At 29.7% G+C, this 13077-nt stretch overlaps 1 protein-coding gene across 2 annotated transcripts in view; it reads right to left on the minus strand.

Moving 5' to 3' along the window:
* jef (major facilitator superfamily domain-containing protein 6 jef) overlaps positions 1–13077 on the minus strand; it is a 57021-nt gene that overhangs the window by 16405 nt on the left and 27539 nt on the right. For both annotated transcript variants that reach the window (XM_075365993.1, XM_075365994.1), the window contains exons 2-3: positions 6343–6742; positions 1945–2427 (exon numbers count right to left, since the gene is read on the minus strand). In XM_075365993.1, coding sequence (XP_075222108.1) covers positions 1945–2427; positions 6343–6742 — 883 coding nt within the window. The remainder of the gene's footprint in view (positions 1–1944; positions 2428–6342; positions 6743–13077) is intronic.

Genomic DNA, 13077 nt, shown 5'->3' on the forward strand with positions numbered 1-13077 from the left:
AATTTTTAAAGGAATTATATATAATTTAATTATATAATTCATTACCAGCTGAAGATGTGGGATGCCATTAAAAACCGGTTCTCATGTAATCTAGTTTTGTAATCAAAAGGGAAGTTTATTTGTATTTTATGTGGGATTAAGATGTCTGACTTTACCAATAGGCATTTAACCATTGTACAATTACCAGACAGATAATAATCTTTGTAAACAGGTTACACCTAGGATGGACTGGGTCTGTAGGTCCTATTCTGGAACTTACCAATGCCAAACTTACACCTAAAGAATGGGAAACAAGTTTAAGGAAAAAAGTGGCTTATAATGAAAGATGATTAACCCTTGAAAACACTGCAATATGAGACAAGTAATTGTGACTAGAGGAAAGTTCAGTGTCCACTTCCAGGCAGCAGATATCCTAACTCCATTGGGAGATTAGGACATTTTTGTTAAATATGTTTCTGATTAATAATTCAATGTTGGTCAGCTTAAATATATATTTGACAAATTACTTTTCTTCCAGAAATTAAAGAGTCACCTAAAAACAGGTATTCATATATGGTTTGTAAAGGAATAACCCACCCTATTCCTGGAATTGTGTAGCATGTGGAAGTAGAAAATTAGCAGCATTCAGTTTACAATGTCTCTACTGAAAATATCAATTATCAAACTGAATCACTTAATTTATTAATGTAACTATAGTATAAGGCAATAGTTTTTGTTTCAGGTTGGATTGCAGCCAAAACATTTATTCTAAGAGAGTTGGATGTTGAAAATTTAAGTCTGTGAACTAAGGGTAAAATTTCAATGATTAAAGTAATATTTAAACTATTGATGAACAAAGTCAGATAATTTTGGCTGCAATTCCATGTGGTTGGGTCAAAGACCTGCTCTGGCACTGTTTTGGCTGAAAAACAGTGTTTTATCATATTTTCTTAAATATCAAAAGAAATTTACTTTAATGTCTAACAAAAATGTTTGTTTTTTTCATATATGAAAAAATAAATATGATCGTTTCATCTAAAGATTCAAAGTTTGTGCCAGGATCTGTAGATAAAAAAAGTCATACGCAAGTTTTTTGTCTATTACCTTTATTCACCTAATTTAATCTATTTCATTAAAATACTGTAATGATAGTAATTTGCTGTATCTGTATTATGCAGTACCCATCACTCTCAAAATTAGTTTTATTTCTTGCCAGATATTGTTATTACAGTAATGTAGCCAGAATTTCAGGGGTTTTCTGGTAATCATCATTAGTGACATTTAAAAAATAAAATAAAGTTAAAGTAAAATTTAAAATACAGTTTGTGGAACTAAGAAATTAAAATGTTAAATTCTAATTTTCAAACTAGATTAACATTTAAAATATTTTGTACTTCAAAAATTACAATCTTAAATAAGTTGCACAATATTTCCCTTCAAATTCTGTGTTAATAAAATAAATTATAATAAAATTCGCTATTTTATGTAGTGTAAGACAAGTTACTAAAAGTAATATACAAATAAAATGTGACTGTGTGATAAAAATAACAAGAATTTTTTATTTCTGCGCTTTACGTCTTTTCTTCTCAATTCGTCTTTTTCCCACGTGCAGTAGCATTGTCTGTAATGTATGTCATTTTTTTCAGTCATATAAGATGTGTAGTTCAAATTTGGCAGCCGAGTAATTAGCATATATTTTATTACGATTGGCAATTTATTTGTTTGAAATGACAGAACAAAGGATTTACTTTAAACGCAAAGTTTAATGCCAAAGAAGTTTTATGAGTCGTATGAATGGTTTAAAAGCGACGGTTGGACATTCTGACACATCAAAAACCGATGAAATACAGGTAATTGTGATCGACAGTCATCTACTGTGTTGTCTTATTACTCAAAATAATTTTATGTAATTGACAATTAAAAGATTAGAAAAATTATATAAATAGCATTGTAGGAATGTTTTACCTTTCCAACATTAGGTGCGGGTTGGGATGGTATATTGCTATTTTCTGCCAAAGCAGGTAAATGGAGCTGTTGTGCCAATTGCTGTTGGAGGAAGTCTTCTTCAGTTGGTTGAGGTGGTTGTTTTTCTGGTTCTGGAATATCAGGAGGGTAATCATAACGAAAATTAATTTGTGTTGCTGTTATCAAAGCTGCTCCCATCAATACTGAAAATGTAGCGAAACAAATTGTATAATTTTTTTCTCGTTCATCTGGTCCACCACATGGATGACCTGGAAATGCTGTAGAATGATCTAGCGCAATCCCAACAAAAAACATAGAAAGTCCCCATCCGAGTGAACCAAACATTCTTTGGTGTCCATAACGATCTGCATCTTCACCTAGTATTGTTATCACAGCTGAATCAGCTAATGTTATTGCCGGTGCACTAAAGAATTCTCCTATCACAACAAGTAATAAAAGTAGGAAGAATGCCTTTTCTATATCCTAAAAAAAAAAAAAATACATTTATGAGTGAGTGGTACAAATATATATTGTGAGAAATTATGATATAAGGTGCTGCAGTTTATTTTTTTAAAGGTAATCATCAAGAAATATTAGCAGTCGTTTTAAGTACCAAATACCTGTATTTAACTAAAATATAAAAGATGATTGAATTAATTGTATGATACGAGTTTATATGTCTAGTGTTAGTTTTCTGATTCCTCAACTATGTATTATACTACATATTTCAGATATTGTATTGTTATATAAAATTATTGTATTGTATTGTTATATAAAATCTGCCAATAAATCACTTATATTTGGCTATTTTATATTGATAAATTTTTTAATTAGCCACTAGTTTTATGAGCAGATGATTATAGCAACCTGCTTTTACTTTTACTGGCCAAAAGGATAAAAGGCCTTTTGATGATTGCCTCTTAGTATGTAAATTTTGAGTGTATCCCAGTATTGATATTTACATAAGTTCTTCCTAACTAATATGTAATTCTCGATTAAATGATGAGGATAGAGATCCTTCACTATTCTTGAATTTCACCCTTTTCATTTTTAACTAATATAGATTGCTAGTATTTTTCACATTTTTAAAATGCAGCATTTATGTCTGTTAACATAGCTGCATCGGATACCTGCATCAAATTCACCATCTGTACTTTTTGAATAACTAGTAATACAAAGTGAGGACAAGTTGAGGCATATATTTATGGTATGTACAAAGAGGCATAACCTTGATGAATGCAGTGTGGAAGTAAAAAACAATTTGAAAATGCATGAGTGTGGACAAAGCTATTAAGGATGTGTATAGAAAGGGTAAATAAATCACTACATCAGTTACGTAGATGTAAAAATAATTATAAAATAATGCAATAATTAACATTTTCAATAAATCTTAATAAAAATTGACATTCATTTATGTTTTAATTTTTGACAAATATAGATTAATTTAAAAATAGCTTATTTAAACCATACAGATTAGACAACTTTCTAATCCTAGTTACAAAAAAAGCTGGATATTTATAAAATAACTATAACTATAAGATTTTATTAAAAGTTAACTGATTTTTATTAAATACTTTATGTATTAAATAAATGCAATTTGTATGTCATTGGTTGATATATTATTAGCTTAATCTTTACTGTTTTCACCATTATAAAATTATTTTTTTTTGGCATTGGTTACCATGGTCTTTAGCCATTATTTTTACACGTCAACATATAATGAAACTACAACCAACATTGCTTAATTTCAGGGATCTACAGGTTAAGTAATCCACTAGGTTAGTAAATTTAGTTTTTGGCTAGCATTTTATCTTTAAACTGTCAAGGATGCTGCTCCTGAGATGTTCAGGTAATGAAACCTTTTGGTTGTAAGGGTACATCATTTACCGTCTTACTTATGACCCAATAAAATATTTATTATTCTTTTTATAAATACTTGTATACACAGTGAGATCATTATATCATATACATCATTTGTCTTGAGCTCACTGACACTGAGTAATCAAGAGTAGGAGTAAGAGATGAATTCCATTAGCCCTGATATCCTACAGTGTCAAAAAATATGGTGCGAAGGGTTTGGACCTGTCTTCAAGATGATGGACATTTCCAGCACTTGCTGTAAGATATTACAAATTGTGCATAACTACATTCCATGAATCAAATCAAATCTGAGTATCTCTGTATTATAGTGTGTAGTAAGAATCATGATGAAATGATCGCACTGTACTTCCAGATTTTTTCAAATTAATTCACTCCCTTCATTGTTGACAATTTTTAACTTTTGGAATCTACTTGTGTTTCTGAATCTGCTGTACATTCACCATATAAGAACAGCTTTTGTAGGTAATATATACTTATAAAACATACATACATATATATATATATATATATATATATATATATATGGTACTTATGTATTAACGCCACCGCATCTACAGCTGTATTTAAAAACAAAGTAGTCAATCGGATTTCGGTGGAAAATGAACAGTCTCCTTATTAATTTTAATAAATGGTTATTTATATTTATTTATTTTATAAATATAATTTAACCAAACTTAACCTACGCTCGCTTTGCTCGCTAACCTTGACTAATTAACACCATAATTTTTTGAGTATTTATTTAATAAATTCAGTAATTATTGCAATTATTTATTATTTAAATAATCAAAACACTCCTGTTAATTAGTCAAGGTTAGCGAGCGAAGCGAGCGTAGGTTAAGTTTGGTTAAATTATATTTATAAAATAAATAAATATAAATAACCATTTATTAAAATTAATAAAGAGACTGTTTTGAATCTATGTTAAACTCTATATCGGCCCATTTTCCACTGAAATCCGATAGACTACTTTGTTTTTAAATAAAGCTGTAGCTGCGGTGGCATTAATACGTAAGTACCATATATATATATATACAACAGCACAATTGATTTTAATAAAGAAATAACATCATAAATGAATTGCAAAACACATATCAGTTATACCATTTGAGCACATAGTAACAAAGTTTTTTAATTGTTTTAGATTAAGAAAATTACAACCATAAGGTGTTATTAGAAGTTTGACATTCAAAAGATTTATTTATAAAATGAACTACAGAGCCTTTGCAGTATCATTGAATGAAGGGACTATATTGGTTTTGAGAATTTTGGTATTCTCTAATAGTATATTTTCAGAGATGTCATAAATATTCTATTATTTTAAAAAGGCATGTAACCTCATTTCATTATATTGATGTATATATATCTAATATTAACTTACTTTTTTACTGTGTATTTATGTGTGACAATATAATGAAATTATATTGTCACGCAATAATGTATGTATACATTCATTTATTAATACTTTTCCCATACATTTTTATTACCACTGGTTTGGAGAGTGCTTTTTAAAACATTCTTGTGTAAATTTCAAGTAAAGTCTACTAATACAAGTATTGTTATTCAGAACGATACCATGTCAGAACATTCAGGGATATGCAAAAGATTATTTTAACAATGATGAGAAAAAGTATAAATGAGTTATAAAGTAATATTAATAGCAAGTGTATCAAAATTTTAAAATCATTATCAATGATTTATTCATTATTAGTGATTAAATGAGTTAACTTTTTTTAATTTTAGTCTTTTAATGTAATACATTCAGCGTATTCATCTTATTCCGTAGTATTTCATTGTTGATCCATTTATTTTCATATAGAATTATAATTATAATTTTTCTTACCAATGGGCCATGATAAACAAAATTAATCTAAACCATTTATTTTCAGTTCAAATAGGCATAAATTCAAATAAAAAGTTCAAATAAAAATCAGTTTTTTTTTGTAAAACATTTTTTCTTGGAAGTGTAATGCCATGTAATTCTCGAGAAAAGATTGGAAATTATGTCTTGAAAAAATTATATATTATTGTTTTTACAGGTGTTAATAATACAAAAAGAGTTAAGGGTAGCTAATATTAAGTGATAATATGTGATTTATTTATTCAGACTGTTGTGGTTTGGAGGACATTGAAACATACAGTATTATTACAAACCTTTATTTATATTAATCCTGAATGATTCTTTAATGAATAGCAGCACATTAACTATTTAAATGATTAACGACTATCAATCATCTTCAAGTAAAATAACACTAAGGTAAATAAAAGTAAGTACAATGTTTACAATAAAAATTTTTTGAATGTGATGACTACTTTATTTCATTATTTTTAATACTTTATTGGAGTTAAAATTAATTGTTAAATTAACAATTAATTTTAACTCCAATAAAGTGTTAAATCCGAGCTGAACTAGGATTTAACTTCTCACCATAAACTTCATCATGGTAAGTAGCCAGACAATTTTTTATTTAAACTGTTTTGTTTTATTTAAAAAGAATTAAATGAGCTACATATTCTTACCTGTGTTGTATATACAATTGAGCTGAAAACTGGTTTTACAAGATTCTTTTGGAGCTTCTCATTGTAATCCTTAATAAAAGGAATACGTAATGGTGACTGTCCAGCAAAAAAATTTGTATGAGAAGCAGCTCGTGTTTTCCTTAGGAAGACTTCATTATTTTCTTCAATGTTGTCAAGATTCAATGGAGATTCATGATTTTTTCCAAAATTATCAAGATCTTCCCATTTTGGTGCTTCACGTTTTATTATTTTTGGAGTGTCTGGATTACGTAATTCATAAGTAGTAACGTTTACTTTGACAAGACATTGTGTTGGAGGTGGCTGGATAAAACTTAGCGGTAATGTAAATATTATCCAACAGGAGAGTGAAGCTAAAAGTAACATCTTTCCTTTCTGCCATCTGAAAATGGATAAAGTTTTGTTTAGAAATTTAATTATAGACATCTAGGTGCAATGATTACCTTAAATATCATTGATTTGATTGTTTCTATGTTTACAAAATAACAAGCATATACTCGTATATTTTCTTTTATGATTTCTTTATTTGAACACTAGTTTGTAAAGTGTATTTGATTACTAAATAAGATGATATTGTTTCAAAATTTAGCATTATGAAAGATATAAGGATGTAAAATAAGGTTCAAACTACCAAAAGTAATGTTTAATTAATTAGTTACCTTAGATTATCATTTCATTGAATTTAACTACACCAAGCGCAATTTTAAATAGTTAACTGTTGATGTTGGAACCACTAAGTCTTTAATAATAACTAAATAAAAATTTTTTTTTTTTTTTTTTTTTTGTCTTCAGTCATTTGACTGGTTTGATGCAGCTCTCCAAGATTCCCTATCTAGTGCTAGTCGTTTCATTTCAGTATACCCTCTACATCCTACATTCCCAACAATTTGTTTTACATACTCCAAACGTGGCCTGCCTACACAATTTTTCCCTTCTACCTGTCCTTCCAATATTAAAGCGACTATTCCAGGATGCCTTAGTATGTGGCCTGTAAGTCTGTCTCTTCTTTTAACTATATTCTTCCAAATGCTTCTTTCTTCATCTATTTGCCGCAATACCTCTTCATTTGTCACTTTATCCACCCATCTGATTTTTAACATTCTCCTATAGCACCACATTTCAAAAGCTTCTAATCTTTTCTTCTCAGATACTCCGATTGTCCAAGTTTCACTTCCATATAAAGCGACACTCCAAACATACACTTTCAAAAATCTTTTCCTGACATTTAAATTCATTTTTGATGTAAACAAATTATATTTCTTACTGAAGGCTCGTTTAGCTTGTGCTATTCGGCATTTTATATCGCTCCTGCTTCGTCCATCTTTAGTAATTTTACTTCCCAAATAACAAAATTCTTCTACCTCCATAATCTTTTCTCCTCCTATTTTCACATTCAGGGGTCCATCTTTGTTATTTCTACTACATTTCATTACTTTTGTTTTGTTCTTGTTTATTTTCATGCGATAGTTCTTGCGTAGGACTTCATCTATGCCATTCATTGTTTCTTCTAAATCCTTTTTACTCTCGGCTAGAATTACTATATCATCAGCAAATCGTAGCATCTTTATCTTTTCACCTTGTACTGTTACTCCGAATCTAAATTGTTCTTTAATATCATTAACTGCTAGTTCCATGTAAAGATTAAAAAGTAACGGAGATAGGGAACATCCTTGTCGGACTCCCTTTCTTATTAGGGCTTCTTTCTTATGTTCTTCAATTGTTATTGTTGCTGTTTGGTTCCTGTACATGTTAGCAATTGTTCTTCTATCTCTGTATTTGAACCCTAATTTTTTTAAAATGCTGAATATTTTATTCCAATCTACGTTATCGAAAGCCTTTTCTAGGTCTATAAACGCCAAGTATGTTGGTTTGTTTTTCTTTAATCTTCCTTCTACTATTAATCTGAGGCCTAAAATTGCTTCCCTTGTCCCTATACTTTTCCTGAAACCAAATTGGTCTTCTCCTAACACTTCTTCCACTCTCCTCTCAATTCTTCTGTATAAAATTCTAGTTAAGATTTTTGATGCATGACTAGTTAAACTAATTGTTCTGTATTCTTCACATTTATCTGCCCCTGCTTTCTTTGGTATCATAACTATAACACTTTTTTTGAAGTCTGACGGAAATTCCCCTTTTTCATAAATATTACACACCAGTTTGTATAATCTATCAATCGCTTCCTCACCTGCACTGCGCAGTAATTCTACAGGTATTCCGTCTATTCCAGGAGCCTTTCTGCCATTTAAATCTTTTAATGCTCTCTTAAATTCAGATCTCAGTATTGTTTCTCCCATTTCATCCTCCTCAACTTCCTCTTCTTCCTCTATAACACCATTTTCTAATTCATTTCCTCCGTATAACTCTTCAATATATTCCACCCATCTATCGACTTTACCTTTCGTATTATATATTGGTGTACCATCTTTGTTTAACACATTATTAGATTTTAATTTATGTACCCCAAAATTTTCCTTAACTTTCCTGTATGCTCCGTCAATTTTACCAATGTTCATTTCTCTTTCCACTTCTGAACACTTTTCTTTAATCCACTCTTCTTTCGCCAGTTTGCATTTCCTATTTATAGCATTTCTTAATTGCCGATAGTTCCTTTTACTTTCTTCATCATTAGCATTCTTATATTTTCTACGTTCATCCATCAGCTGCAATATATCGTCTGAAACCCAAGGTTTTCTACCAGTTCTCTTTATTCCGCCTAAGTTTGCTTCAGCTGATTTAAGAATTTCCTTTTTAACATTCTCCCATTCTTCTTCTACATTTTCTACCATATCTTTTTTACTCAGACCTGTTGCGATGTCCTCCTCAAAAATCTTCTTTACCTCCTCTTCCTCAAGCTTCTCTAAATTCCACCGATTCATCTGACAACTTTTCTTCAGGTTTTTAAACCCCAATCTACATTTCATTATCACCAAGTTATGGTCGCTATCAATGTCTGCTCCAGGGTAAGTTTTGCAGTCAACGAGTTGATTTCTAAATCTTTGCTTAACCATGGTATAATCTATCTGATACCTTCCAGTATCGCCTGGCTTTTTCCAAGTGTATATTCTTCTATTATGATTTTTAAATTGGGTGTTGGCAATTACTAAATTATACTTCGTGCAAAATTCTATAAGTCGGTCCCCTCTTTCATTCCTTTTGCCCAGCCCATATTCACCCACTATATTTCCTTCCTTGCCTTTTCCAATGCTTGCATTCCAATCTCCAACTATTATTAAATTTTCATCTCCCTTTACGTGTTTAATTGCTTCATCAATCTCTTCGTATACACACTCTACCTCATCATCATCATGGGCGCTTGTAGGCATATAAACGTTAACAATCGTTGTCGGTTTAGGTTTTGATTTTATCCTTATTACAATGATTCTATCGCTATGCGTTTTGAAATACTCCACTCTCCTCCCTATCTTCTTGTTCATCACGAAACCTACTCCTGCCTGCCCATTATTTGACGCTGAGTTAATTACTCTAAAATCACCTGACCAAAAGTCGCCTTCTTCTTCCCACCGAACCTCACTAATTCCTACTATATCCACATTCACCCTATCCATTTCCCTTTTTAAATTTTCTAGCCTACCAACCTTTTTTAAGCTTCTAACATTCCACGCTCCGACTCGTAGAATGTTATTTTTTAATTTTCTGAAATAAAAATTATAATTATGGAAATTATTGTCAATACAATTGTCATTTGATGAATTATTTTTCTCTCAAGAGAGGGAAAGTACACATATTTGATTAATCAACATATCGTTTTTGAAGATATTTTAATTAAAAGACATAGTGAGTTGTAGCAGTTGGCAACAATCTTTACGAACGTAGTTGCATGATGTTTTAAATTTACCTCATTCCAGCTGGCAGTGAAGTTGTGTTAATATTCAACTCTTATGGTTGTTAGGGTTTATGGTTTTTAATTTTCAAGTTTTTATTTCTTTTTTGTTTTTTGATGTAATTTAGAATTATATACCAATTGATGATGCAGGATCTTGCAAAAGTCGACTTTTGGTGTTAGTTTTTTAGGGCTTTCTGTTACTGTGTTGGTGTTTAATTTGGTTAATTTGTTGTTTGAGGTTAACTGGCACAATGGTCAGTATGTTGATGAATTATTTGAATTTTCAGAAAGTTTTATATATACATAATATAATATAAATGCTCTAATTTATTACAAAATTTGAAAATTGAATTTATGAAAGAAGAAATTTACATCCTAATTCTCAAATATTTCCAATTTTAAAATCCAAACGACCAGATTATTTATATAAAGCTTTTATTGAAATGAAACAACTTCATTCAACAAAAACCAGGCGTACAGTCGGTTATTTTAGACTAAGATAAAAGATTTATGACAAACTGATTAGATTATTGTGAAATCAAACAGAATTATGAATGGCATATATAATGACATAAAAATGGTATGATATAAAAATTACAATAATAACAACTGATTATATTACATTATTTCACATTAAATGTTCTATTGTACATTTTATGGTTTTGTGGTTTTTTGTTTGTTTTTATTAAAACGAAAAAAAATATAGCTTACCTTTTTTGCTATTTTAAATGAATTAATTATATTTGTATATATATTATACATTATATTTTAACACTTTTCAAATGAAAAATTTTATATATAAATTTTCGTAAATATTAAATCTGACTCTTTGAGAGAGATAGAAAAATATTGAGGATGTCATCATAATCACTAATACATACTTAAAAAAAGTTTTTCTAGGTAAAAAAAGACAGTATCAGTTTTATTTAAAAATAATTTTTGATTGTTTTTAGTAGTTTCTATTTATGTTTATCTATCAATTTTAGGAGAAAATTTAATCAAGGTTAAATATTATCAATAAATCTAGGTTAGAAATCTTTGTGCTATCTATGGTACTTATTTTTTTATTTTTTTTGTAAAATAGTTTATACCAATATACAGTATTAAACAAATTTTACTATTTCAATGTTGATTTTTATGTGGTTCAGAAGGGTGTAATTACTACTGATTTAATTTTTTTTATTGTTTTCTGGTTTTTGTTCTTTGTTACTATTGGCTTTATTCCAATCATACTACTTACAGTTTCAAATATAAACTAATTGTAAAATTTTGGCACAGTAACATTTATCTTGTATTATTGTTAATCTCAACATTAAAACAAGACTTTTTTATTTATGTATACAGGTTGTAGATAATTTGTAAATTATGAGAAATTTTTATACAGAAATACTGCATTAACAATTATGTAACATAAAAGTTTTGTATATAGAAATTTTATTTTAAATGAACAGTGATTAATTTCAGATGTGAGATTTGTCGTATGAAAGGCAGCAGAAATATAATGCACATTAGAACGTTATGGGAGAACAAGAGTCACACAAAGTGACAAGTGCTGCCATCTTATAAGTTCATTCTCTTACTATTAAAATTCCAAAACTCGTTGACCTACACCCTCATTTTCTGTCCATTGTCATTGTTATGGAGTTGAGTACCCGTGCTATGGCAATGTGTCTAAAACAGCATTCAGTGAATGAATATTTAACAGCAGATAAGTGAAACTGGTGGCATTCATCATCACCTAAACCTGTTTATGGTAACAAAATTGTTGATCAAAGTATTGCAAGTAGGTTGGCAATAAAATTTTGTATATCAGAAGCCAGTAAAGGGAATACTGAGGATTACCCTCGCAGTGGTCGAGTAGTTTCTGTGACTGATGAGAAATACCAAAGAAAGTGGATGAAATGATTCAAAGTGAATGTCTCATCACACAACAAAGCATATTGAAAGAATGTAACACATTATTGCACAACTGGCTACTGCAAAATCTCTTTGTGGAGGGTTCACTCCAAAATCTCTTCATGGAGGGTTCCATGCAAACTCACAGAAAAGAACAAACAGCAAAATTAATGTTGTGAATAGCTTTGAAACAATGTCATGACAATGGATATTACTTTTTTCAATATTGTGATGGGAGATGAATTTTGAGAGCATCATTGCAACCCAGAAGAAATGCGGCAGAACATAGAATACCAGCACCATGGTTCACCACAACCAGAAAAACTCAAAACACAACCCTTTGAAAAAAAATTCTTTTGACACTGTTCTGGGATTCCAAACACATGTTTGTGACTGTTTACCTACAAGTGAGGTTGACTGTAAATTCTGTGCGATACATAGAGATGTTAAAACACCTTAGGAGATATTTGTATTGTTTTTGATATTTCAGGCAGATAATTCTGCAAACACTATAATGCTTGGCCACACACATCGTGTGCAACTATCGATACTCTAATGAAGTTTAAATTTGAATCTTTTCCATACCCTCCATACTCATCAGATTTGGCATCTTGGGATTTTTACTTTTTTTCTGCAATTAAAGAGGGATAGTAATGGTATTAATTTCACCATGGATGATGAACGGAAGGATGCAGTGAGGTAGTGGATAAAGGAAAGACTGTCAAAATTCTTCAGTGAAGGAATTAGATTTTTATAAGAGTAAAATATACTTTTTGCATACTTGTTATTTGTGAGTTATGAATGACAGCATTAAATTTCAGCCACTTCTTAGAATAAAAGATTAACTTAGAAAATTAAAAGAAAAATTACATACCTGTACTTAATGCATTTGATTCAGAGACATGCACATATTCCTAGTAGATGTCATTAAGTACTTAGGAATAATGTGTAGATTTATATATATAAATATATCTATA

This window comes from Lycorma delicatula, chromosome 5, assembly GCF_047948215.1.
Source record: "Lycorma delicatula isolate Av1 chromosome 5, ASM4794821v1, whole genome shotgun sequence".
NCBI classification, from domain to species: Eukaryota; Metazoa; Arthropoda; class Insecta; order Hemiptera; family Fulgoridae; genus Lycorma; species Lycorma delicatula.